The sequence below is a fragment of the Carassius gibelio genome, chromosome B3 (assembly GCF_023724105.1).
Source record: "Carassius gibelio isolate Cgi1373 ecotype wild population from Czech Republic chromosome B3, carGib1.2-hapl.c, whole genome shotgun sequence".
In the NCBI taxonomy this organism is placed as follows: Eukaryota; Metazoa; Chordata; class Actinopteri; order Cypriniformes; family Cyprinidae; genus Carassius; species Carassius gibelio.
The window spans coordinates 53,305,302-53,332,801 of record NC_068398.1 but is presented as its reverse complement, the minus strand read 5'-3'; the positions used below and the strand labels follow the sequence as shown (position 1 = coordinate 53,332,801).

Sequence of the window (27,500 nt, the reverse complement as noted above, 5' to 3'; positions counted from 1 at the left end):
TCTATGAAGAATCACAAAGGTACTGGGTTACTCCGCCGCGGTACCCCCGAAGCAATCTAAAATAGTCCGAATATAAACACTTATTATAGGTGCACCCTAGTGATTCAGGACAAGCCAAAAACACGGTTTGGAAAATGGATTCATGGTGTACTCGCTTATTATGTTCATTTTTCTAAATTTTGAACACAAAGTTACGGACCGCAGCTCTGATTGGTTGTTTCTTACCGGGAGCGGATAACTTTCTGCAAATGGCAATAGGACACTGGGAGGAGCCAGAGGAGCTTGATTTATACACAGATTATCTGTCTCATATTCTACTGTCAGGACATAATGACAGGTTTAACAAATATGTAAAAAATATATATTTACATAAGTTACCTACACATTTGCAAATAGACAGAAAAGGTCATCCTATTCACTATGAACAAAAGTCTTTACAGCAGAGTGGACCGCTATACTACAGTTTATTTAAACTGACCATTGAACCTTTTATAGGTTTGGTTGACTATTTCACTTTGATAATGAACAGACTGATGTAAGTTTGAGTGAGTGGAATCTGTGGGATGTGTGCGCGAGGCGCCAGCACGATCAAACAGCTGAGACATTAAAAAAAAAAATTTGCGGTAAGATATAATCTGCGAAAGTGATTACTTTTATTTTTGAACACTCACAAAAAAAAAAAAAGATTTTTTTTTTTTTTTGTTAAAATAAAGCAAACAAACAGAATGCACGTTGTCGTTCTTTCCGTGAACTTATGGAGCGCTACACCACAACACTTCTGATTTAAATCTGTTAGCTTAAGTCAGATATATTTTGCATATGTATTTTTCTGACTAGAAGTCGCACCTAAGTATAAACGCATCTGTCCAAAAATACCTGTGTCCTAGTTAAGTCCATGCAGAAACTTGTGATGGATAGCGTCGCCGTTTAGTGACATCACTGAATATTCAGAGGAAACATCGTCAGTGTCGCTCACAGCACTTATTAATTACGGTTTTGAATCCAGCAATTATTTATTTACAAATTATAAGCTCTGATTATGACAAGTGTGGTATAAAAGCTTAAGTTTATTGGAGGAATAATAAGTTAACTAGAGAATAATATTTAATGCACTTTTAAAGTTTCAATCACATTAAAATCTAATTTGTACATTATGAATGAATGCATTTATATACCGTCACCGTCACTCACAGCCCAACATCAAATAACTTAAGCATCAAGAGCTTTAATTAATTGAATTTCTTATCGACAATTAATTGATCATCGATTAATCGTTGACATCCCTAATTATAAAGGGCTCATCAGATGCCAATTTTCCACAAGTTGATATGATTCATTAGAGTCTTAAGGAAAAGTCAGTTGTATTGTAAAACCTTATTTTACCGTCAAAAACAGTCTTGTTTCGGTGCTTGTCCCTTTAAGTGCTAATGAGCTCTGCTGACTCCGCCCCTTTCCTCCATGGGGTGACGAATCACTCCCTGAGACTAGCTTTGAAACTTTAGCCACAGAATTTACAAACTAGCGCATTATAAGAAAAGGAGATTTTCAAGGATTCGAAAAAAAAAAAAACGTATGCACTCGAGTGAACAGACACAGTTATGTAGATCGGGGGACACACCTCCCTCAGAAACAAACATAATGTAATATAAACGTAAATGACGGCTGCTATTTTCATTATTACACACAACAGAACACCTCCATCACTCAGGAGTCATTCTTGTCTGTGTTTACCTGTGCAGGTATGATGAGTATTATTACTACCCTCCCCCCCGCATGCCGCCTCCGGGGCGTGGCCGAGGCCGTGGGGGGCGGGGCGGATACGCCTACCCTCCTGATTACTACGGTTACGAGGATTACTACGACGACTACTACGGTTATGATTACCATGACTACCGAGGCGGTTACGACGACCCCTACTACGCTTACGACGACGGCTACTCCATGAGGGGGCGGGGCAGTGGGAGGAGCCGTGGAGCTCCGCCTCCCCCCAGAGCCCGCTCGGCTCCGCCCACCCGCGGCAGAGGTGGGTATCCTCCGAGGGGCGGGGCTCCCATGGGTGGTGGGCGTGGCCGTGGCGGGGGGCGTGGCGGGCCCTTCCAGGCTCCCAGGGGCCGCGGCAGCAGAGGTGCGCGGGGGAACCGTGGTGGTAACGTGGGCGGGAAGAGGAAGGCGGATGTGTTCAACCAGCCAGACTCCAAACGCCGGCAGACCAACCAGCAGAACTGGGGCTCTCAGCCCATCGCCCAGCAGCCCCTGGGCTCCGACTACAGCTCCGGATACGGCTACAGCAACGACTCGCTCGAGTTCTCCCAGGACTCCTACGGCCAGCAGTGGAAGTAGACCAGACACGCCCCCTCCTCACAAACATGACCCTGATTGGCCAGCAGTGTTTGACTTTTCTATCCTCCAATAGCCCTGTAGATTCTGTCCGTGGCCCCGGCGGGACGCTCGTCTTAAACAGACACAACACTTTTATTCCCACATCCTCCTCCTGCTTTTAAACTCCACCCAGAACATTTTAAAGAAGACACTGATACTTCCCAGCAAACGTGTGCGTGACACGAGGGACGCTCAATCATGAAAGAAGTCGTCCTTACTCCATTCTCATCCCTCTCTCTTTCTCATCATCATTCTATCTCTCTCCCTCTCTCTCCCTCCCTCTCTCTCTCTCTCTCTCACATCATCATTCTATCTCTCTGTCTCTCTCCCTCTCTCTCTCTCATCTCTCTCTCTCTCATCATCTCTCTCTCTCTCTCTCTCTCATCATCTCTCCCTCTCTCTCTCTCATCATCATCTCTCCCTCTCTCTCTCTCTCTCTCTCTCTCTCTCTCTCTGTCAGTACTAGTAGGGACTCGCTTGTAAATAAAGGCTGTCGACTAGAGCTTCCTTTCACTGTTTCGTTTTACTTTCTGTCGTTTTTTTGCAGAAGTGGAGAAAAGAATCCACGAGAAGGAAAAAAAACAGTTTTGTAGCAGGAGTGTTGTTCAAGTGTGTGTTTAGCATTTCTAGAAGTAGTAGAATTGTGTTTTTTAATAACTGATATACTGATATTATAACGAGATGTTTTTTTGGGATTTGCTGAGGGTAAGGTCTGGCTCACCTTAAGAGCTACGGCCCACTGGTCTGATGTTTGTATTTATAACTTTTATTTTTTTGTTTGTTCAGTTTCAATAAAACTTGATCGAGCAACTTCCACTGGTTTCTGCAAGCTTTACGTAGTGTGTGTGTGTGTGTGTGTGTTATAGAAGAAACCCTGCATGTGTTTAAACCTCCATCTGATTTTGTTTCTTTTGTGTTCATAATCAAGAATAAATTGCATTAGCAACAGAAATCTTTAAATATGCTCATAAAAAATGACTTCATTAGTCAGTATTTCTTCCTAGTTTTCATGGTCAAATATCTAAGCATCCTTAAATCAACATACATTTCCTGGAGAAGCAAAATCACATAAGTCTTTTTATCAAGCAAATCTCATTTAAACAGCTGTTGTCCCTTTAAAATCTATTTAAAATGTATTTTTCGGACAACTTTAACAGATATTTAAATAATTCTGCATGTTAATTTAAGGATGTCTTTACTGGCCAAAAATACAAAAATGCGTATACAGGTGCTGGATATAATTAGAATATCATCAAAAAATTAATTTCACTAATTCCATTCAAAAAGTGAAACTTGTATATTATATTCATTCATTACACACAGATATATTTCAAATATTTATTTATTTTAACTTTTATGATTATAACTGACAACTAAGGAAAATCCCAAATTCAGTATCTCAGAAAATTAGAATTGAACTTAAGACCAACACAAAGAAAGGATTTTTAGAAAGTATGATCATGTACATCACTCAGTACTTAGTTGTGTCTCTTGTGTCTGAATTACTGCAGCAATGCGGCGTGGCATGGAGTGGATCAGTCTGTGGCACTGCTCAGGTGTTATGAGAGACCAGGTGTCTCTGATAGTGACCTTCAGCTCTTCTGCATTGTTGGGTCTGATATATCACATCTTCCTCTTCACAATACCCCACAGATTCTCTCTGGGGTTAAGGTCAGGTGAGTTTGCTGGCCAATTAAGAACAGGGATACCATGGTCCTTAAACCAGGTACTGGTAGCTTTGGCACTGTGTGCAGGTGCAGAGTCCTGTTGGAAAATGAAATCTGCATCTCCATAAAGTTGGTCAGCAGCAGGAAGCATGAAGTGCTCTAAAACTTCCTGGTATACAGCTGTGTTGACCTTTGACCTCAGAAAACACAGTGGACCAACACCAGCAGATGACATGGCACCCCAAACCATCACTGACTGTGGAAACTCTACACTGGACTCAAGCAACGTGGATTGTGTGCCTCTCCTCTCTTCCTCCAGACTCTGGGACCCTGATATCCAAAGGAAATGCTAAACTTACTTTCATCAGAGAACATAACTGTGCACCACTCAGCAGCAGTCCAGTCCTTTCTGAAGTGAGACGCTTCTGACGCTGTCTGTTGTTCAAGAGTGGCTTGACACAAGGAATGTGAAGCTGAAACCCATGTCTTGCATACGTCTGTGTGTAGTGGTTCTTGAAGCACTGGCTCCAGCTGCAGTCCACTCTTTGTGAATCTCCCCCACATTTCTGAATGGGTTTTGTTTCACAATCCTCTCCAGGGTGCAGTTATCCCTATTGCTTGTACACTTTTTTTTCTACCACATCTTTTCCTTCCCTTCTCCTCTCTATTAACGTGCTTGGACACAGAGCTCTGTGAACAGCCAGCCTCTTTTACAATGACCTTTTGTGTCTTGCCCTCCTTGTGCAAGGTGTCAAAGGTCATCTTTTGGACAACTGTCAGGTCAGCAGTCTTACTCATGATTGTGTGTCCTACAGAACTAGACTGAGAGATCATTTAAAGGCTTTGCAGGTGTTTTGAGTTAATTATCTGATTAGAGTGTGACACCAGGTGTCTTCAATATTGAACCTTTTCACAATATTCTAATTTTCTGAGATACTGAATTTGGGATTTTCCTTAGTTGTCAGTTATAATCATCAAAATTAAAATAAATATTTTAAATATATCAGTCTGTGTGTAATGAATGAATATAATATACAAGTTTCACGTTTTGAATTGAATTGGTGAAATAAACTTTTTGATGACATTCTAATTATATGACCAGCACCTGTATACGCATTTTTGCACTGTGGGTTTAGGCGCGAGTTGAGGACTTTAATTTTGTCCTGTGACGTGACTTCCGCTGACGGTTCAGTAGCAAGATGGCGGCCGGCGCAAGCGGGGATGATGCGTTTCAGACCTTCTACACAGAGGTTAGCCTGAGAAACAACACTCTCTTACACACACACACACACACACACACACACACACACACACACACACACACAGACGCGAGTATAACCCAAAGCGAGTAAAGACAGACGGAGAGGCGCTGAGCTCGACTCACGAACACCGAGCCCTACACAGACCGCACGCAGCACTATTTACCTCAGAATATTTGTCAACAACTGTTGATAATTCTGTTATTAATCATCATATCAGAATGATTTCTGAAGATCATGTGACACTGAAGACTGGAAGAATGATGCTGAAAATACAGCGGAGAATCACAGAAATACATTACACTTTAATACAGTTTCACACAGAACACAGCTGTTTTAAACCGTGATAATATTCCACCGTTTTCATTGTATATTGATGAATCTAGCGGATTTTCTCTCTCTCTCTCTCTGTGTGTGTGTGTGTGTGTGTGTGTGTGTGTGTGTGTCCTCAGGTGAAGCAGATCGAGAAGAGAGACTCCGTGTTGACCTCCAAACAGCAGATCGATAGATTACTGAGACCAGGAGCCTCATACTTCCACCTCAACCCCTTCGAGGTCGAACCTCACACCGATCAGAACACATCGTCACTAGCAAACACTATTCACTTTAATATCACGGATTATTACTGTCCATTCTTCATAAAGATCCCTACAGTTATTTAGGTGTATGAGCATCTCAATACAGTGAGGGTAATTTATATATAATACACACATATATATTAGTGCTGTCAAACGATTAATCGCATCCAGAATAAACATTTGTGTTTTCATAATTTGTGTACTGTATATATTTATTATGTGTATATAAAAACACACTTGTATAGTATATATTTAGAAAATATTTACATGTATTAATAGGTTTACATTTATATATAGATATAAAAAATGAAACATTGAGTAGCTTGTGTGTTTGAGTGAGAGAGTGTGTGTGTGTGTGTGTGTGTGTGCGTGTGTGTGTGTGTGTGCGCGCTCCGAGCCCCATAAAGCCCTGATCAGCCCTGAATGTAAGATTTGATCAGACTCAACCGCTGCTTTACTGAAGCACATCATGTTTCCCTTTTCCAGCTGCAGGAGGATCCTGAAACACAGATAACCCTAAACACTTTACACACGTTCTTCAGCAGGAACACATGACAAAAACTTTCAGGTGAAACTTGTTTCCTTTTTGTCCTCTGCTTTTATTACTTGCTGAAATACCTGAAACACAACTTTAAGTATAAAAAAAGGCATTTTTGTATTAAATTTTTTGACTTAATAAAAATGTGTTTTAACTCTGAGTGTGTTTGTGTTTGATTTGAGAACCGTGTGTTTTCATTGGTTCTGGATACTGAGCTGTTGCTACATCACTGTGCTGTGATAATAAACACACACACACATATATATATTATCTAAGTAGAAACTTTATTTAGGATGCGATGGTGATTAATTGTTTGACAGCACAAGTCTTTACCTGTGTGAGTGTGTAAGTGAGGAACATTTGACGGTTCCTGATGTGGATTGTCTGGGGGAGAAACGGTTCTGGTGTTTGTGGCTCTGAAGCGCCGGACAGAAGACAGATGTTCAGAGATGGGGTGACTTCGATGAGATGATTCAGAGAGATTCAGAGTTGGGCAGAGGATCATCAGTAATCATTGATCAGTCCGAAGCGTTCTCTGTAGTGTTCTGATGTCTGACCCTCACCAGAAGTGCACAGGACAGACGTCTGTTTAATAAAAGTGAGTTCACTGTACTGATTTACTGTTGTGAGGAGAATAATCACTGTTTGTGTTTACAGGAAGGGAAAGATGTGAAGATCTAACAATAAAGATCACAGAAACTGAGCATCACGGACAGATATCCTGTGCTGGAATCATTAGTGTGTGTGTGTGTGTGTGTGTGTGTGCGCAGGTTCTTCAGATCGATCCTGAAGCCACAGACGAGGAGCTGAAGAAGCGTTTTAGACAGGTATATCTCCATCTCTCTGTGAGTGTGAGTGATTCAGAGAGTCTGAGTGTCTCACGCCCATCTCTCTCTCTCTCTCTCTCTCTCTCTCCTCAGCTGTCTATCCTCGTCCATCCAGACAAGAACCAGGATGACGTGGATCGAGCTCAGCTGGCGTTTGAAGGTAAACCACAGCATCTCTGTAGCTCACACTGTTAGAGCGTCCTGAGTGTGTTATTCTGAGTGAGTGTGTGTGTGTGTGTGTGTGTGTGCAGCGGTGGATAAGGCCTATAAGATGCTGCTGGAGCCGGAGCACAAGAAGAAGGCTCTGGATGTGATCCACGCAGGGAAGGAGTACGTGGAGCACACGGTGAGCCGCCGCTGATCTCCAGACACACGTGTGTCTCTACAGCACCAGACTGACCTCTGACCTCTGACCTCTCACAGATGAGCCAGAAGAGGAAGCAGCTGAAGAAGGACGGGAAGCCCACCGTCGTGGAGGAAGATGACCCGGAAGTGGTACGTTCACACCTCGACAGGTTTGCATCCGTTATACCGAGATGCTTCTGTGTGATCAGGGTTAGCACAGAGGCGTTTACATGCGCTAGTCAACAGACGTCTAGCACAGACCAGAAGAGCCAAACTAATGGAGGAAAACAGGTTATAATGCCAGATTAAACTTAAAAAGAAAATTAAATAAAATGTTGAAAATGAACTCAAAATTCAGTTTCAGCCTCGGGATCTGATTCTGGATGATAAATAAACGGCTGAATCTGACTGTAAGCCATGGTTTGTTTTGGATGATGTTTTTTTCCTCACGGTAATGTCACAGCTTCCACATGCTCTCAACACAAAAGCCTACTGGCGCTCGTGATTCTTTAGCTCCGCCCACACGTCACGCCTCCAGCCGCTCGTGTTTTTCCGGGAAAAATCGATACAGACTATTTTTCTCTTATGAATATAATAAAACTAAAGACTTTTTGGAGTTATGAAGGATGCAGTACTACTCTATAGGTACTCAAGATTAACAGGATATTGAGTGAAAACCAGCATTTCACCCCCCCCCCCCCCCCCCCCCCCCCCCCCTTTAATGATGTGTTACAGATCTGATTCTGCTGACATTAACCGTCTGCTGCTGCTCACCTGCAGGTCAAAACATTTCTATTATTTCAATATTTTACTGCAGTAATGTTGTGATTGTGATGGGGATTTTATGGTTCTGATCTCTTGATGACCTGTTAAGCTGTTTCTGAGCTGTGGTAAAAAACCTTTGGAGCACAGACTGAAGTTTAGCCTCAAAAATAATTGGAAATAAAATAATGATAAACTAAAATTTAATTTTTTTTTGTCATGATAAATACTGGTTTCAAATGTTATATGAAAAATAAATTTCCCAGAATAGTTATCACTTTAGACTTGTGGCTTAGATTTTATTTTATTTTCAATAAGTTAGATAAAAATGAGCTTTCAGAGAGATTGTGTTTGGCCGCAGTACTAAAGGTGTTCATCTCATTCATTTGCAATGAATCATTTTTGATCACAAATGGCACAAGTGTGATTATTGTGTGTGTGTGTGTGTGTGTGTGTGTGTGTGTGTGTGTGTGTGTGAGAGAGAGAGAGAGCTCACACAGCAAATGGCAAATCTTTAAAAAGAGTTGTAACATTTCAATTCAGTAAAAATAAAATACACTAAAATGTCAAAATGTTGTCAAAAATGAGCAAACAGCAGCAGTAGAGTAACAATATCCTGATCCTTGTGTGTGTGTGTGTGTGTGTGTGTGTGTGTGTGTGTGTGTGTGTGTGTAGTTCCAGCAGGCGGTTTATAAACAGACCATGAAGCTCTTCGCTGAGCTGGAGATCAAGAGGAAAGAGCGAGAAGCCAAGGAGATGCACGAGCGGTAAACACACACACACACACACACACCGGAGCGTCTCACACACTCACACGCGTGTGACGGAGTGTCCTCTGATTGCAGGAAGAGACAGAGAGAGGAAGAGATCGAGACACAGGAGCGCGCCGAGAGAGAGAGAGAGTGGCAGAAGAACTTTGAGGTGAGAGAGAGAGAGAGAGAGAGAGACACTCATCAGAGTCTGTGTGATGCTCCGGTCTCATCGTGTGTGTGTGTGTGTGTGTGTGTGTGTGTGTGTGTGTGTGTGTGCTCAGGAGACGCGTGACGGACGCGTGGACAGCTGGAGGAACTTCCAGTCCAAAGGCAAGACTAAGAAAGAGAAGAACCGCACGTTCCTCAAGCCGCCCAGAGTGAAGATGGAGCAGCGCGAGACGATGAAGAGCTTGAATCATCATCCTCTAGATCTCTGTCTGACTGTAAGATTCATGTTTGTTTATGTGGAGCAAGTTTTATATGACATGGAGAAATCTTGGGTGTGTTGTTTTGATTTCATTCAGATACTGGTATATTTTTTATTCATATAAAAAGAATTGCAATAAAAATACAAATTAATAAAACTTTTCTGTTTATTTTATTTTAAGATTTTAGTCATTTTGCTGTTTTTCAATTGTTATAGTTCTGTACATTTGAACTAATTTCGTTAAAATTATGTATACACACAGACACACACACTCTCTATCTCTCACACACACACACACACACACACACTCTCACACACACACACTGCAGGTCTTGTCTCTCTCTCACGCACACACACACACTCTCTCACACAATCTCTCTCACACACACACACACACACACACTGCAGGTCTTGTCTCTCTCTAACACACACACACACTCTCTCACACACTCTCTCTCTCTAACACACACTACACACACACTGCAGGTCTTGTCTCTCTCTTTAACACACACACTCTCACACACTCTCTCTCACACACACACACACACTGCAGGTCTTGTCTCTCTCTCTAACACACACACACTCTCTCTCTCTCTCACACACACACACACACACACTCTCACGCACACACACACACTCTCTCACACACTCTCTCTCTCTAACACACACTACACACACACTGCAGGTCTTGTCTCTCTCTTTAACACACACACTCTCTCTCACGCACACACACACACTCTCTCACACACACACACACACTGCTGGTCTTGTCGTCACTGAATCAGTGTGTTGTTCAAGCGTTGACTGCAGTAGTTCAAGCTCAGTTCATCATCATGTTATTATTATGAGCTGTGTTTTATGTCAGCTGAAATCATGTTAATTTATCTGATTTTCTGCTGACTGTGGAATTATGGGTTTTGTATGATTATGTAAAGAGATATTCATGAAGATTTCATCTGTAAATTGTTATTTGTCGTTTGTTCAAATCAGGGCCGGTTCTAGGGTGAGTGGAGATCCGGGGCTTAGCCCAGAAAAATCCAACAAATATAAAATCTGCAATACAGAAATATGAAATTATGAAAAAAAATTGAATGGTACTTTGCCACTAGGTGGCGTCATGCCACTGCTTTAATGAGTCGGTCAGTCATTTAATCAATGGATGCGTTAGAAACGGATGATTCATTCAGAAAAAAGTAAGAAACTGTTTTTATGAATGGGTCAGCGAATCATTTACTCCAGCAAATTTATTCAGTTAACACCGCTGTGTGTTACTGCAGAGTATCTTATTTATGCATTGTTGCCCTGACACGAAAAGTCTGCCACAGACCTGCTAACCAAACATTATAACCGCTCTCTGTGTGTGTGTGTGTGTGTGTGTGTGTGTGTGTGTGTGTGTGTGTGTGTCCTAAAGGCTGTGCTGCCCAACCGTTAACTGTTAATGTAATGTTAAATCAGACACAATTTAAAACCGAAAAAGAGAAATATAAGAATGAGAGAAATATTCATAGCGATGAATATGACACAGCTCTTGTTATTTCTCCATTGAAATACTGAGATAATTTCTTAAATGTGTTTTTTTTTTGCCACTTTTTTGACAGTAAATAAAATGAATTCGTAGGATTAATGTGTGAAAATCATAATTATCAGAGGCAATTACGAATTACATGACAAATGCTGATGTACTAACATTACAAACAATGTAAGAGATTGTTATTTATTTGTTTGTTGTAGTTTTTTTTTCAATTACTAGATGGATTTCAACAGTTTCTATGGTATAAAAACTTCAGGCCCATGCTCCAGAAAACCCAAGGACTCTGATGCTGATCTCAGGTATGTTGATGAACCAATAAAGTTCTCAAATCTGTCCTGGAGTTCCCCTCGTTCTCCCTCATCTATCACACCTGATTAAACTCATCAGCTCATTACTGGAGACTGCAACACCTGAAGTGGGTGTGTGTCAGATACAGGGAGACACACAACACGTTTAGTGCTGGGGTTCTTCATGGGGAGGTTTGAGAACCACTGACACAGAGCCCCGTCCTCAAATCTTGTCCTGCAGAGTTTAGCTCCAACCCTGATCAACGTCACCTGCCTGTGATTCTCTAAAGATCCCGAAGACATTGATTAGCATGCTCAGGTGTGTTTGATAAGGGTCAGATCTAAACTCTGCTGGAAAGTGGATCTCGAGGTCCAGATTTGAGGATCCCTGACACAGAAGGATCTGTCCGAGCAGATGTACCTGGAGACATATCAACCATTTGGTAGAGGCCGTTATTTAAAAAATTATGGGATGTGTTGAAAAATAAAATACATTGAGTGTGGTAACTAACATAAGCAAACAAGAAATACAACCAAAAAATAATAAAATGCCTTTTTCTTGGTGGGCAGTTAAAGGGTTAAGATCATTTGTTCCTCAACGTATTAAAATTTGAGTCAGTTTGGGGATCGCGAATCATTTGAATCAGTTCGGGAGTTCAAAGCGGGTTCGCGAATCATTTGAGTCAGTTCGGGAGTTCAAAGCGGGTTCGCGAATCATTTGAGTCAGTTCGGGAGTTCAAAGCGGGTTCGCGAAACATTTGAGTCAGTTCGGGAGTTCAAAGCGGGTTCGCGAATCATTTGAGTCAGTTCGGGAGTTCAAAGCGGGTTCGCGAAACATTTGAGTCAGTTCGGGAGTTCGTGGCGGGATCGCGAATCATTTGAATCAGTTCGGGAGTTCGTAGCGGGATCGCGAATCATTTGAGTCAGTTCGGGAGTTCGTAGCGGGATCGCGAATCATTTGAGTCAGTTCGGGAGTTCGTAGCGGGATCGCGAATCATTTGAGTCAGTTTGGGGATCGCAAATAATTTGAATCAGTTCGGGAGTTCGTAGTCCGTTTGGGGATCGCGAATCATTTGAATCAGTTCGGGATTTCGAGCGGGATCGCGAATCATTTGAGTCAGTTTGGGGATCGCGAATCATTTGAATCAGTTCGGGAGTTCGTAGCGGGATCGCGAATCATTTGAATCAGCCAGCAAACGGGGCGTCGCCAGGACGTTCTGAACATCCGCTTAGGTCCGCAGTACATCCGCTTTATAAGGTTCGCTGGCTGACGTTCGGCGGACATTCGTCTGAAACAGTTTGTGAACGTCCCTGTTTCGTCCCTCATCTGCCATTTCCATTCCAACACTTGAAAAATTCAATCCTTTATCTTTTATCATCAGACCTGACCAGTGTTGGGCAGAATATTAATTGCAAAATAAATGTAGCTGTAATCTGTTATTGTAATGTAAATTGTAATTAAATTACAGTTAATTATGATATTGTTAATGATTACTAAGGGAGTTACAGTTTTCACACATATACATTTAATACATATTTTAAATATGAGACACCAATGTTTCTGGAGTTGAAGACACAGAATATGACACTTTATTTTATTTTAGTTTCAGATTAACTGCCTTTTTTCCAAGGCATTGTTAGATGACAATGTCATAGCTATGCAAAGATGTGATTTCAAAAACAGTATCATAGCTATTAAACTATATCTTATGATTTTAAATCTGTATTTAACCTAAAAAATATTGCAAATAAAAAGAGCTGCTAAAATCCTATTTTGAGGTGGTTGTACCTTACAATTAAATTATAGTCTTAATTCAAGAGAAGAAGGATTCTGAAATCTGAGAGTAGTTGAGTACCACTGTAACATTACCCCTGCCTGCTTTAAATGATTCAGAATAATCAACATTTGAAAACAATAGAAATTTAGAAAAGTAATCAAATGTAATCAGTTACATTACTCAAAGTCACTTGAAACAGTGACACTACATATTACATTTTAAATAAGGTAATTTGTAATCTGTAACCTATAATATTTCCGACCCTCTTGGCGAACTTCCCAGAAACGTCGTGGGCACGTCCTCAAAAGACGACGCTATTAGTCCCATTGGGGACGTTGTAGCGACGTGGTCAGTTGGTCTTCAGATAACTTTTAATATTATTGCACTACATGCATTATTATTATTATTATTAAGATACCATTTGAACACCCTATTTTTTGGGAAATATACAAATAAATCATCAAGCATGTTAAAAGATGGCATGAATTATATATATATATTTGCCATCAGTTTAAGAACAACAACAACAACAAACAAAAAAATTACTTAGCAAATGGTTTTAATGTTTGTTAATGAAAGAGAGTACGGGACAAATGAACATTTAAACCTTAAACTAGCAGCGCACGTCACTTTCTGAGTAAAGTGCGCGACGTGCGCGTGCCCGTCATTTTAACGGTCAACTTCCAGCGGACGGACACAGAGGAAAGGTAAGCGCTATAAATCTACTTTTATTCATAGATTTTAACTGATATAACGTTAAATGCCATCAAAGAGGAGTAGTGTTTTGTATCTTTGTAGGTTTTCTCATTTAATTTAATAAATAAATGCTCTGTTTGGTTAATTAGCTCAAAAGCAGTCTCAGAGGTGGTCACGTTAACTGTAAAAATCGAATATAACCTTACCTGTTTTAAATTATTTGAAATTTATCACTATAACCTATACAGTATTAACTTTCTAATTATTCAATTTTTAACCGTAGTAACGTTAATTAGTTTGTTTGAATGCCTGCTGCTCGAGCTTGATGATGCTCATGCTAGCCATGCTGTGAACTTGAATATAAACCGATAGAACGTTAAATATAAAGTTTAACGTTAATTAGACCGAGGCTGCCGAAATCATGTTCAGTGTAACGTTATGTGGGATTAATAATTTCCCCTTTTCTCCCTCAAGTGGCAGGCTTGTAAATTCTGTCATCTGTTCATTATTGGTGTTGATGGTGTTTTTCACATGCATGCTTTTTAATGCTAGTTTAATTCTCAAATTGATCTGATACTTTCGTTTCACAAAAAGTAAACAAATTGTTCACTTTCTTAGGGCCTGACAACCACCAGTTGAGTCCATGATTCAGTGAGTTCCTTATAAGGACATATATTCGTCACCACCTAGTTTAAATGTATTATTTATTGCTTTAAAATGAACACACATATTTATCATCAGGGGAAGAGACAGTCTGGGCAGCAGCAACAAGACAACTATTACAAGTAGAGATGGGTTTCAAGAACCGGTACTAATTTGGTTCCTGACTTGTTCGGTACTGAAAACATTTACATAAGTTACAGGATCAATAGTGCTGCTATCAGTATTCTTGTAACATTGATTCATTACCCTTTAGACACAACCACATATCCTCCAAATCATCTCTGCGTGGATGGCAGGATCCAGGATCAAGAGATCATTCTTCATGGAGACTGTTCCACAGGAAGCAGTTTCTCCTGGGTGAAAAACTAAACCTGGTTGTTTCAGCATCACTCAGGCAAGACTAAATACTTTTAAATTGATTTCAGTTGGTTATGTGTTTCAGGTCATCCTGACCATTGTGCTGTCCAGGATGTAAGGCCGTGCTGGAACTACATTTCTCGTGGTTGAAAGATTTGTGCAGCGGTATCCAGACATATAACGCCCCATCACACGGGGCGTCAACGCCTCTCGTTTACTTTTAAATGAAGTGACGTCAAGCATGGTGAAATTAATTCTGGGTCCGTTGGTCGTGGCAGAAGTTGAAGACTTCTCAAGCGCCAATGCAGCCATCCTCCAGTCAGAACGTCTTATACCTATACCCTAGCGCAGACGCAAGCCAATCGAGTGCTTGCAATACCAGAACACTAATGTGATTGGCTGTCACTATGAGAAGAGACAGTAATTACGATCTGATATCAGTGTTGTTTTTAAAAAATTTTTTAAATGAATGTAGAATTTCTATGCTTATGTGTAGGGATGTAAATTTTCAATAATTTCCATGATCGATCCTCATTTAAATTAATGATCAATTAATCGATTAATTGTTAACCTTAATGCTGCAAAATGAGTCTATTGCAGCAACACCCAGTCACCAGTATGACAGGATGTGCAAAAGTGTGTGTGTGTGTGTGTGTGTGTGTGTGTGTGTATAATGTATGTATGTGTGTGTATGTGTGTGTGTGTAAAATAGATTTCTTTTAAATGTATAGCACAGTAATGAAGGCAGCAACATGTGGTAGATGGGACAGAACAAGAAAGAGTTAATAATCTTTCATTCTGCTAATGTATTATAATAGGAAAGGGTATGGCTCCTATACAGTGCACAGCGTGTAAACACAACCAGTGCAGAATGATGAGCAACACGGAGTCACAGCGTGTAGCATTACTCATTGTTCAAAACGCCAAGGGAAGAGATATTGATGTTGTGTATTGTATGTGTGCAATATTTTGAGCCTTTTCTTTTAACAGATTTAAATCTCTCTCTTGAAGAGAGTTTCATTGTTTTGACTGTAGTAACTAGGACTGGGATGATATAATAATCTGCCAACTCAATACTATCCAGATACTTGTGTGCCCATTCAATATATATTTATAATTATATTTATATAATTTAGCATTGTAATTATAGTTATATAACTATTGCAATTCGTGACTTATCCAAATCGTCTATAAAATGATTTGTTTGTTTGTGTAGATTTGAGGGAAAGATTAAAAATTGTTTATTACAAGTTGTGTTTTCATTTAAATGTAGCAATGTACACAGTTGGTCAAAAGTTTTAAATATATTTTAAAAGTAAAGTTTATTTCTATAATGCTCCGCTGTATTTTCAGCATCATTCCTCCAGTCTTCAGTGTCACATGATCTTCAGAAATCAGAATAATATGATCATTTACTGCTTAATTCATTTTTCTGATTATTATCAGTGTTGAAAACAGTTGTGCTGCCCAAAATATTTGTCTACACTACAGTTACATACATTTTTTTTGGAAGCCTAATAGCAAGGATGCATAAAATTGAATACCAGTGGTAGAGAAGACTTTACAAAAGATTACCTTTTTGTTTTGTTTTTTCAATGTTTTGAACTTTGTTTATAAAATAATCATGAAGAAAAAGTTTTCTTCCCCATCATTTCTTATACTATCTTCATTTCCAATAGAGTTCAGTGGAACTAAGGACCGTAGTAAGCTAACCGCAGATGTGATTCACATCATATATGTCATGAGCAGATGTACACTTTGATCAGAGCAGCAATAATGTGATTAGGTGCATGTAAATGCACTGATTTGTGATAATCAGCAATGTTTCCCAAGCAGCAAATCAGTGAATATGAAAAAGATCATGTGACACTGAAGACTGGAGTAAAGGTACCGAAAAATTCAGCTTTGCCTCATAATTATTTCAAGAAATAAATGTTAAAGTATATTCGAAAAAGAGTATGAAAACTGTTATTTTTTTACTATATATACATATATATATATATATGATTAAATTAATCTAGCCTTGGTGAGCAGAAGAGACTTCTCTTGAAAACCATAAAGAAAAGATTCCAGATTTTTGACTGGTTGTGAACATACATGAGCAACATTAACAAGATGATCCTCCCTTTCAGCTCAGAGAAGGATGATGACAGCAGGCCCAGGATGAAGAAGAGGAGGAAGAACACGTTTAACAATTTTCTCATAAACTTGCCATGTGTTATAATAAAAACAATGAACATGGCTACAATAATATGCTAAATGTTATTAAAAGATTCCAGTTTGCAAGAAATCTGAGTGTCTGACTCTACACTAGAGGAACTCTTTTCTGAAGAAGATCAGGTGCTGAGAAGCCGCCTTGTTCTACAGCACAACACTGCATCAAGCCTCCTGTCCTTCCCTCAGAAGAGCCTGTCTTCTGCTGCTGGGGTAAGAAACACCCTCTTCCTCTTCTCTATCAGCTGTCCAGCACCTAACCCTGCCTCCTCAGCACTGTCTGAAAGAGTCTTCTCCACAGTCAGTAATCACAGATCACAGATTCTTCTGAGAAAGTCGATATGCTCATTTTCTTAAAAACAAATAATACAGGAGAGATGCTAGAAATCTCTATATTGTTCATTTTTCATATCTTTACGCTTTATGAATGTTTTTCTTCATAAAACTGTAATTGTAATTGCTTTATTGTTTAGGTTTATCCTCTGATAGTGAGCACAGAGCCCTGATCATGACATGCAAGAAAAAGAAAGAAATCATGTCCATGATTTACTAATTCCTTCCCTCTATGTACTAAAACGTGCACGATTACTTTTACATTTAATTGATTTGCTAAATCGTATGCACAATTTACTAATTCGTTCTCTTGATGTATAAATAGTGCACACGATTTAGCAAGTCGAGGGAATGAAATAGAAAATCGTGCGCATGAATTAGCCTAAATGTTTTCCTGCATGTGGTGTAATTAAAGCACATCACCACCAGACATTTATACCAGGAGCCTCATATACGACGCTCACAGTTTTACTTTGTGCAGTATCTGCTGAATTGTTTCATATCTATTTATCAGGTATTTATTTGTTGCACCAAATTATGTAGAGTTGTATCAATAAGTGTACTGATAATTATATATATTTTTCACTGATAACGTCATTAACTATACGCCTCCTTAATAAGACAAACATTTTCTATTGTTTATATTGTGTAATCTATGAATTGATGTGTTTAGTTTTCTGTGCTCATAACTTAGTAACATTTTGCATGGTTAAAGAACAGGTGCAATGTTCAAAATGTTTTGGCTTAGTATTTGTAGAAAGTAGTGCTGAATAAATATTGATTTGTGAATGAATGCAGCGTGTTTTTGTCTATTTTATATTAGAATGTAATGTTTTTGTATTGGTTTGCATTTCATGTAGCTATGTAATGAATGTATTTACTATGAATCCCCTATAATTAGATTACAATTAGATTTCATAGGATTTAATTTTTGCACCAGAGATGGATTGAGTTTATTAGTTCGTTATGTATTTCAAGGTAATGTTGAGGTGAAAATACGCTGCTGCGACCAATATGATCCGGTAATGATCCAGTTTGGTCTTTAGGACGTACTCATAACGTCGTCTTCACAACGGATATGGGAGTCACAAAGTTACTTTATTTGAACATTATTTGGGACATCGCTGCGACGAATATGGTCTGGTCCAGTTACGTGATAGCTGGGAAGCAGCATGATGTTTCTGTCATCCACACAAATGGGAAAATAAGTACTGTATTTTCCAGACTATAAGTCACACTTTTTTTCATAGTTTGACTGGTCCTGCGACTTATATCAAAATTAATTTGACATGGAGCAAGAGAACTTACCCAAGAGTCATTCGTGAGTTCGTAGCAGGTTCGCGAATCATTTGAGTCATTTTGGGGATCGTGAATCATTTGAATCAGTTCAGGAGTTCGGAGCGGCTTCGCTGATCATTTGATGCAGTTCGGCAGTTCGTAGCAGGTTCTCGAATCATTTGATTCACTTTGAGGATCGCGAATCATTTGAATCAGTTCGGTAGTTCGTAGCGAGATCGCGAATCATTTGAGTCAGTTCGGGAGTTCATAGCAGGTTCTCGAATCATTTGAGTCATTTTGGGGATCGCGAATCATTTGAATCAGTTCGGGAGTTCGTAGCGGGATCGCGAATCATTTGAGTCAGTTCGGGAGTTCATAGCAGGTTCTCGAATCATTTGAGTCATTTTGGGGATCGCGAATCATTTGAATCAGTTCGAGAGCTCGTAACGGGTTCGCGAATCATTTGAGTCAGTTTAGGGATCGCAAATCATTTTTTATTTATTTATTACAGGGACAGTGCATATTAATAAACATTTCTGCCAATATGCCATAGTTAGCCAGAAGGCTATTTTTCATCTGCAGTCCCAGGACAGATGTTAAAAGATACCCTAAAAGACAGTAAGAATACATATAACAATAAAAAAATTAAAATACATTTAATAAATCCTATTATGTTAAAAGTACAATCGAAATACAGCAAACCAACAATTAAAACAAACATCTGACAAAACATGACATACACACACACAAGGCAAGAAGCCAGCAGAGGACAGAGCAGGTCTAGAAATGTGTTAATGACGTCACTTCCTGTTTGTTGTTGACGGCTGTACTGCGTTTGAGCTCCGTCACTATATTCTTTTCATTGACTATTTTTAACTTAAAAATCAATTTTATACATCATCGTTTTCGTTTATATAACGTGAATATATCCTCTATTGTATTCTACAACAAAAACAATCAGAGCGCCTCGCTATCACTAGTTTTATTTTGATCTCCCGGGTCCGCTATTAGCTTTTAGCCCGTTAGCATGAGCAAGCGTGTTTGCTGCTAACTGCGCTTACATTGCTAATACTCTATTCTCACACATTACCACTGCTGTACTCACTGTTACTTGCTTTAATGGCGGATGAATGTCTCCACTCTGTGCAGCTCGAGCTCGAGGCCGTGGGGAAGCAGATTCGCGACCTGGAACAGAAGCAGGCCCAGCTGAGAGCGGAGAGCCGCGCTGGAATCATCCCGGGCTGACGCTCACAAGTCCGGGGTAAGTATACAGCGTGCTGTTAACAGTCCCACCACGTCTACTCCGTGTGTTTCTCTGAGCAGGCCCGGTGCACCCAGGACGCGATCTTCCCAGATGTCCTTCACTGCGACGCCGGGACACCACGGACCCTGGGTGCATCCACAGCGGAGGACGCGAGCCGGGCCCCGAGCGACGACTTCTCCCCCTCCTGCCTTCGAGATCTCCATCCAGAACCGCTTCGCTCCCCTCCGTGAGACAGGACGCGACGCTGTGATCATCGGAGACTCCATCGTCCGACACGTAAGTGCTGCGTTAGCCGAAGGTAAAGTGCACACTCATTGTTTGCCTGGTGCTCGTGTTCTCGATGTTTCTGCGCAGATACCCGCGATCCTGAAGGACGGCGAGAGCCCCAGAGCGGTCGTGCTTCACGCCGGGGTTAACGACACCACGCTGCGGCAGACGGAGACGCTGAAGAGGGACTTCAGGAGCCTGATCGAGACGGTTCGCAGCACGACGCCCGCGGCGACGATCGTCGTGTCAGGACCACTGCCCACGTATCGACGAGGACACGAAAGGTTCAGTAGACTTTTTGCTTTAAATGAATGGTTGTTGTCATGGTGTAAAGAACAGAAATTGCTATTTGTTAATAACTGGAATCTTTTCTGGGAGCGTCCTAGACTGTTTCGCGCTGATGGATTACACCCCAGCAGAGTCGGAGCGGAGCTGCTCTCTGACAACATCTCCAGGACACTTCGCTCCATGTGACTAGTAAGACAATTCTCAAATAACCATTATGATGAGTTTTGTTCCACCCGCTTAAATGATAAAAGTACTTGCGCTGTAAAAACTATTAAGACTGTGTCTGTTCCCCGAATAGTGAGGTCAAAATATAAATATAATGTAGGATCTAGAAAAAATATTATCGTAATTAAACCAGAAAAATGTAAAGTAAATAAACAAAACCAATTTTTTAAGTTTGGGCTCATAAATATTAGATCACTCACACCCAAAGCAGTTATTGTAAATGAAATGATCACAGATAATAGTTTTGATTTATTCTGCTTGACTGAAACCTGGCTAAAACCAAATGATTATTTTGGTCTAAATGAGTCTACTCCACCAAACTACTGTTATAAGCATGAGCCCCGTCAGACTGGTCAACAATATATAGTGATATTCTCAATGTTACCCAGAAAATAGGATACAGGTTTAACTCTTTTGAAATGCTTCTGCTAAATGTTACTCTGTCAGACATGCAAAAGAAATCTAATGTATCTCTTGCTCTGGCTACTGTGTATAGACCACCAGGGCCGTATACAGAATTCCTAAAAGAATTTGCAGATTTCCTCTCAGACCTTCTAGTTACAGTTGATAAGGCGCTAATCATGGGAGATTTTAATATTCACGTTGATAATACAGATGATGCATAAGGACTTGCGTTTACTGACCTAATGAACTCCTTTGGAGTCAAGCAAAATGTCACCGGGCCCACTCATCGTTTTAATCATACACTAGATTTAATTATATCGCATGGAATCGATCTTACTGCTATAGATATTGTACCTCAAAGTGATGATATTACAGACCATTTCCTTGTATCGTGCATGCTGCGTATAACTGATATTAACTATATGTCGCAGCGATACCGTCTGGGCAGAACTATTGTTCCAGCCACCAAAGAAAGATTCACAAATAACCTGCCTGATCTATCTCAACTGCTAATTGTACCCAAAAATACACATGAATTAGACGAAATTACTGACAACATGGGCACTATTTTCTCTAATACATTAGAAACTGTTGCCCCAATCAAATTGAAAAAGGTTAGAGAAAAACGTACTGTACCATGGTATAACAGTAATACTCACTCTCTCAAGAAAGTAACTCGTAGTCTTGAACGCAAATGGAGAAAAACTAACTTAGAAGTTTTTAGAATTGCATGGAAAAACAGTATGTCCAGCTATAGACAGGCTCTAAAAACTGCTAGGGCAGAGCATATACACAAACTCATAGAAAATAACCAAAACAATCCAAGGTTTTTATTTAGCACAGTGGCTAAGTTAACAAATTACCAGATGCCACCTGATTCAAATATTCCACCGAATGTAGATTCTACAGCATCTAACACTTCAGTTTCATCCATCGCACCCAAAGATAAACTGCAGTGCTTTATAACCATAGGACAGGAAGAGCTAAATAAACTTATCACTGTATCTAAACCAACAACATGTTTATTAGATCCAATACCCACTAAATTACTGAAAGAGCTGTTACCTGTAGCCGAAGAACCGCTTCTCAATATCATAAACTCGTCGTTATCTTTAGGACACGTCCCAAAACCATTCAAGCTGGCGGTTATCAAGCCTCTTATTAAGAAACCAAAACTAGATCCTAGTGTACTGGCAAATTATAGGCCTATTTCAAATCTTCCATTTATGTCTAAAATTTTAGAAAAAGTTGTGTCTGCTCAATTGAGCACCTTCCTGCATAAAAATGATCTGTATGAAGAATTTCAGTCAGGTTTCAGGCCCCACCATAGCACAGAAACTGCACTTGTTAAAATTACAAATGACCTGCTCCTTGCGTCAGACCAAGGCTGCATCTCATTTCTAGTCTTACTTGATCTTAGTGCAGCGTTCGACACCATAGATCATGACATACTCATAGATCGATTACAAAACTATACAGGTATTCAAGGGCAGGCTCTAAGATGGTTTAGATCCTACCTGTCCGATCGCTACCATTGTGTTTACTTAAATGGGGAGTCGTCTCATTTATCATCAGTAAAATATGGAGTGCCACAAGGATCCGTCCTAGGTCCCCTTCTATTTTCAATATACATGTTGCCCCTTGGTAATATTATTAGAAAATATGGAATTAGCTTCCACTGTTATGCTGATGATAGTCAGCTATATATCTTAACGAGAACAGATGAAACTTCCCAATTATCTAAGCTAACAGAGTGTGTTAAAAATGTAAAAGATTGAGTGACCAATAATTTTCTCCAATTAAATTCGGATAAGACAGAGATATTAATTATTGGACCAAAAAACACTACACAGAATCTTGTAGATTACAATCTGCAACTAGACGGATGTACTGTTACTTCCTCTACAGTCAGAAATCTGGGTGTTATATTAGACAGCAATTTGTCTTTTGAAAATCATATTTCCAATGTTACAAAAACTGCATTCTTCCATCTTAGAAACATTGCCAAGCTACGAAACATGTTATCTGTTTCTGATGCAGAAAAGCTAGTTCATGCATTCATGACCTCTAGACTGGACTATTGTAATGCACTTCTAGGTGGTTGTCCTGCTTCTTCAATAAACAAGCTACAGGTCGTCCAAAATACAGCAGCTAGAGTTCTTACCAGGTCAAGAAAATATGATCATATTACCCCAATTTTACAGTCTCTGCACTGGCTACCTATTAAGTTCCGTATCAGTTACAAATTATCATTACTTACCTATACAGCCCTAAATGGTTTAGCTCCAGCGTACCTAACTAGCCTTCTACCACGCTACAACCCATCACGCACCCTAAGGTCACAAAACACTGGACTTTTGGTCGTTCCTAGGATAGCAAAGTCCACTAAAGGAGGTAGAGCTTTCTCACATTTGGCTCCCAAACTCTGGAATAGCCTTCCTGATAATGTTCAGGTTCAGACACACTCTCTCTGTTTAAATCTAGATTAAAAACACATCTCTTTCACCAAGCATTCGAATAATGTATCTTTTAAATTGTGAGTGTAGTTGCATCTGATCAAAGGTGCATTTTTATTCTTTAGCTTGGGTTAAACTAATTTTAGTTCATTGGATCAGCAGCTATGCTAATGATGTCTCTATTTTGTTTCTATGTTTTGCTAGGATTTGCTAGTAACTAGGATTAACTCAAGCTCCAGTCTGGATCCAGAACACCTGAGAAGAGATGATGCTGACCCTCAGAGGACCTCAGATGATGCTAACCCTGAATCAACAACAGAACTAACAATTATTGCTACATGTGTGACTGCATCATATAATAACTATTAATTAATAATATTGATAGTTCATCGTCTAGCTGACTACGTCTTGTATTATAATTATTATTTATTTATTTTTTCTAAAATCCTGTCAAACGTGAACAAACTACTAGCTACTACTAAATATTGTAGAAACATTTTCTGTAAAGTTGCTTTGTAATGTTTGTAATGTAATGTTGACATTTCTTTAAATGGTTCTTAAATGTACAATATGTGCTTTGATTTCTGATGATTAAGGGAATGCGGTTTCATTCAGTAGCAGCTCGAACAGAAAAGGAAGTATGACCAAATACACTTTTTCTAAAGGGAATGACACAATCTCCCCACGCTGCACCTCTGGTTCTGCTGTGATCAGCTGTACGGATGTTAACAAACTGGTGGAGTGGAGGGGATGATAAACCCTTAATACTTTTGTATAGAAGACATAGATTTGAGTATTTGACCATGTTTTCCCAACTGAGTAATCTGTGTTTTTGTAATATTGGACAATGATGAGAAATAATTGGTTTCTTATCCAGAATTGTAAGTTTGTTTGTTAAGTGACTGCAGAGGTTTCAGAGATGTAACACCAGCTTGTGACCAGATGGGGAGACAGCACGTGATATATGATAAGATCATAGAGTGCATTTACATTTTTGCTGCCTGTGTGGACATTTGATGGTGAATGTGTCTAAAATTCATGAGGTTAAAGTTGATGCGATTACAGACACTTTTTACATGTGATGTAAATGACAAGTTTGAATCAATCAAAACCCCCAGATATTTATATTCTGACACGATCTGCAGCCTTTCCCCAGAAACAAAAATATTTGGCTCAACACTCAAGTTTTTATTGGACTGCCAGGCAGGATTGTTTTTAATCAAGCTGTAATATTATCCATGGATTTAGTGAGCTTCTCCGCCACCTGAGAAATATTCTTGCCATGAACATATACTACAGTGTCATCAGCATGCATCTGTACAGAGACATCAGGACAGATGGACGGGAGGTCCTTAATTTAAGATTAATTTAAAACACTGGACTCTGACATGTTGATTATTTTGGTGATGGGGGATGAGACAGATGTACTTCGTGCCTTGAGGATTACCGTATCCTTATCAAAAATATCTTTGCATTTTGATGGTCTGAGTGATTTAATGGTCTGTGATACCTCTGATCTCTATCTGGAGAGTTTTGTTCTTTGGGGCGATCATTTTTCTTAGCTGGTTCCATATTATTTTAGTATTTACATTGGATTTTTCAATTATAGTGAGAAAGAAATCTGCCTTTGCTTTTCTTAATGATCTTACAACTTTATTTCTCAACATGGTGAAACGTCCTCTGTCATGAGTTGATTTAGTTTTATTTGCTATTTTTAAGTCTTTCGTTATTTTTATGATGTCTGGATTTATCCAGGGTACAGTATTTTTGCTTTGTTTGTTTTTTTTGTGAGAATTCTTTAATAGTTCTCTCAAGTGTTTTAGAAATATTTTGCTGTCTTTATCGCAATCAACTAAAGATAAAATGTCACCCCACTGAATTTGGTTAGCTGCAGCTACAAAGTTTTGATAATTATGGAGTGTATAGCAGGAGAGCTGTACACTCTAAATATATATTTGAAGCAGTTTGGGAGTTCGTAGCGGGTTCGCGAATCATTTGAGTCAGTTCAGGAGTTCGTATCGGGTTCGCGAATCATTTGAGTCCTTTTGGGAGTTCGGAGTGGGATCGCGAATCATTTGAGTCAGTTCAAGAGTTCGTAGCGGGTTCGCGAATCATTTGAGTCATTTCGGGAGTTCGGAGTGGGATCGCGAATCATTTGAGTCAGTTCAGGAGTTCGTATCGGGTTCGCGAATCATTTGAGTCATTTCGGGAGTTCGGAGTGGGATCGCGAATCATTTGATTCAGTTCAGGAGTTCGTAGCGGGTTCGCGAATCATTTGAGTCAGTTCAGGAGTTCGTAGCGGGTTCGCGAATCATTTGAGTCATTTCGGGAGTTCGGAGCGGGTTCGCGAATCATTTGAAACAGTTTCACTGCATTATTCAGTGTATTCAAATGCATTTATGAATGCATGTGAATGATCACAAAATTCAACATATGTGAGTTAGAAAATGTATATATTTATATCATTTTATGTAGTTAATCAATATCACACAAAGAGTGCCATTTCAGTTTTTCTCCAAAAATCAGCATGATTAAAATGTGATATTAAAGTACTAGAAACAATAATTTAATAATAAATACAAAATGTTGCAGAATAATGTAATATATGTATGAATAATAGCCTAAAGAACCTTTGTGCCAAAAGGGTTCTTTCTTCTCATTATAGAACCTTTTTAGCATAAAAGGTTATTTGGAGTTGAGTAAAGAACCCTATGGTTCTATATAGTACCCCAATGAACCCTTTTTTTTAAAAGTGTGTTGTCATAACGTCCACCTTGGAGATTGAAAATGTTTCCTTTTTGAGACCCCAGGAGCCCAAATTCAGACCCAGAACAATAAAACCCACAGAAGATGTGGGAGTTCAAAGGAGGAATCTTTATATTACCAAACTGCAGGGAGAGGAAGAGTAGATATAAGTCATGATCTGCAAGATTAACCACAATCTGATGTGATCCGACCACCTCAGAGAAAACCAGTGTTGAGCTGCTGCAAGAGCTTTAGAAGCACAGCAGCTGTGGTCAAAGAGTTCTCGTGTGTTCTGATTGGTGGATGAAGATGATGAGTGGATCAAGAATAGAGCAATCAAATAGTGAGAGAGTGATCTGCTCACCTGGTTATGTTCGTGGATGTTTCAACATGGAAAGCAGTTTGGAATGGAAATATTGATATTTTATTTGTTAACAACATACTTTAAGTACCTTAAAATCAGTAAATTTTATGAAATTAGAGAACTAGGGCTAGCGATTATTTTTTCAATGCATCGATTAATCTAACGATTAATTTTTTTCAGACCGATTTGATTTGGATTATCTCCCCATTAATTGACTACTATTATACATGTTATACAATTTATACATGTTGATTTACATATCTGAATGAAAAAACATGAATTCCTTAACATTGCAATATATGTTTATTGCTCTTAAAATTACAAAATAAAAGACTGATTAAGAATGCATTACTTTGCACTTGTATAGCATTCAATAAAACCTTGAAGCCTTGAAAACACATAGCTTACTGAAACAAGCTTACTGAACACATAGGGCCTAGCTTACTGATGAAAATAACAACAACTTGATGTCTAGCATTCAATAAAAAGGTCACCCAAAATACTTGTTTAGAGCAATTGAAAGAATACAGTAACCAATGTAAACTTGAGGGCTTTGAGCTAATACAGAGAGTGCTTTTCCAAAAAAAAAAAAAAAATAAGAGAGAGAGAGAGAGAGAGAGAGAGTACGTGCCCTGTCAGGGGCAGCAGGCTTTGACAGCCGCCAAAAAAAAAAAGATCATTGCAGAAAAACCCCTGAATTAGTTATATAATGTTGGACAGAATGTTGATCCAGCCATCGCGTATATTCAGCGCACATAAGGTAAACGTTTTGCAAACGTTTTTTAGAGAAATAAAAACAGGCCGACGGATCGATG

General features: G+C 39.4%; 2 protein-coding genes across 2 annotated transcripts in view; both read left to right on the top strand.

The window, feature by feature from the left end:
- LOC127953223 (heterogeneous nuclear ribonucleoprotein R-like) overlaps positions 1–3,193 on the top strand; it is a 12,415-nt gene extending 9,222 nt beyond the window's left edge. The window contains exon 11 of the mRNA XM_052552206.1: positions 1,740–3,193. Coding sequence (XP_052408166.1) covers positions 1,740–2,340 — 601 coding nt within the window. The 3' untranslated portion in view covers positions 2,341–3,193. The remainder of the gene's footprint in view (positions 1–1,739) is intronic.
- A 1,987-nt stretch (positions 3,194–5,180) lies between these two features.
- Positions 5,181–24,455, top strand: LOC127953635 (dnaJ homolog subfamily C member 8-like). The gene is made up of 16 exons (XM_052552872.1): positions 5,181–5,296; positions 5,758–5,859; positions 7,192–7,248; positions 7,342–7,408; positions 7,500–7,594; positions 7,672–7,743; positions 9,031–9,122; positions 9,201–9,276; positions 9,389–11,364; positions 14,445–14,477; positions 14,568–14,661; positions 14,743–14,846; positions 14,932–17,273; positions 19,821–20,211; positions 20,290–20,679; positions 23,781–24,455. Exons 1-9 carry the CDS (start codon positions 5,246–5,248, stop codon positions 9,656–9,658), a joined length of 882 nt encoding a protein of 293 aa, XP_052408832.1. The 5' UTR covers positions 5,181–5,245; the 3' UTR covers positions 9,659–11,364; positions 14,445–14,477; positions 14,568–14,661; positions 14,743–14,846; positions 14,932–17,273; positions 19,821–20,211; positions 20,290–20,679; positions 23,781–24,455.
- Positions 24,456–27,500: the final 3,045 nt, after the last annotated feature.

Bases quoted from the DNA above. Each gene is read 5' to 3' on its own strand.
- LOC127953635 (XM_052552872.1), top strand. From the start codon at position 5,246: ATGGCGGCCGGCGCAAGCGGGGATGATGCGTTTCAGACCTTCTACACA. The intron at 7,595-7,671 runs GTGAGCCGCCGC...GACCTCTCACAG, and splicing joins AGGAGTACGTGGAGCACACG to ATGAGCCAGAAGAGGAAGCA. The intron at 7,744-9,030 runs GTACGTTCACAC...GTGTGTGTGTAG, and splicing joins AGGAAGATGACCCGGAAGTG to TTCCAGCAGGCGGTTTATAA.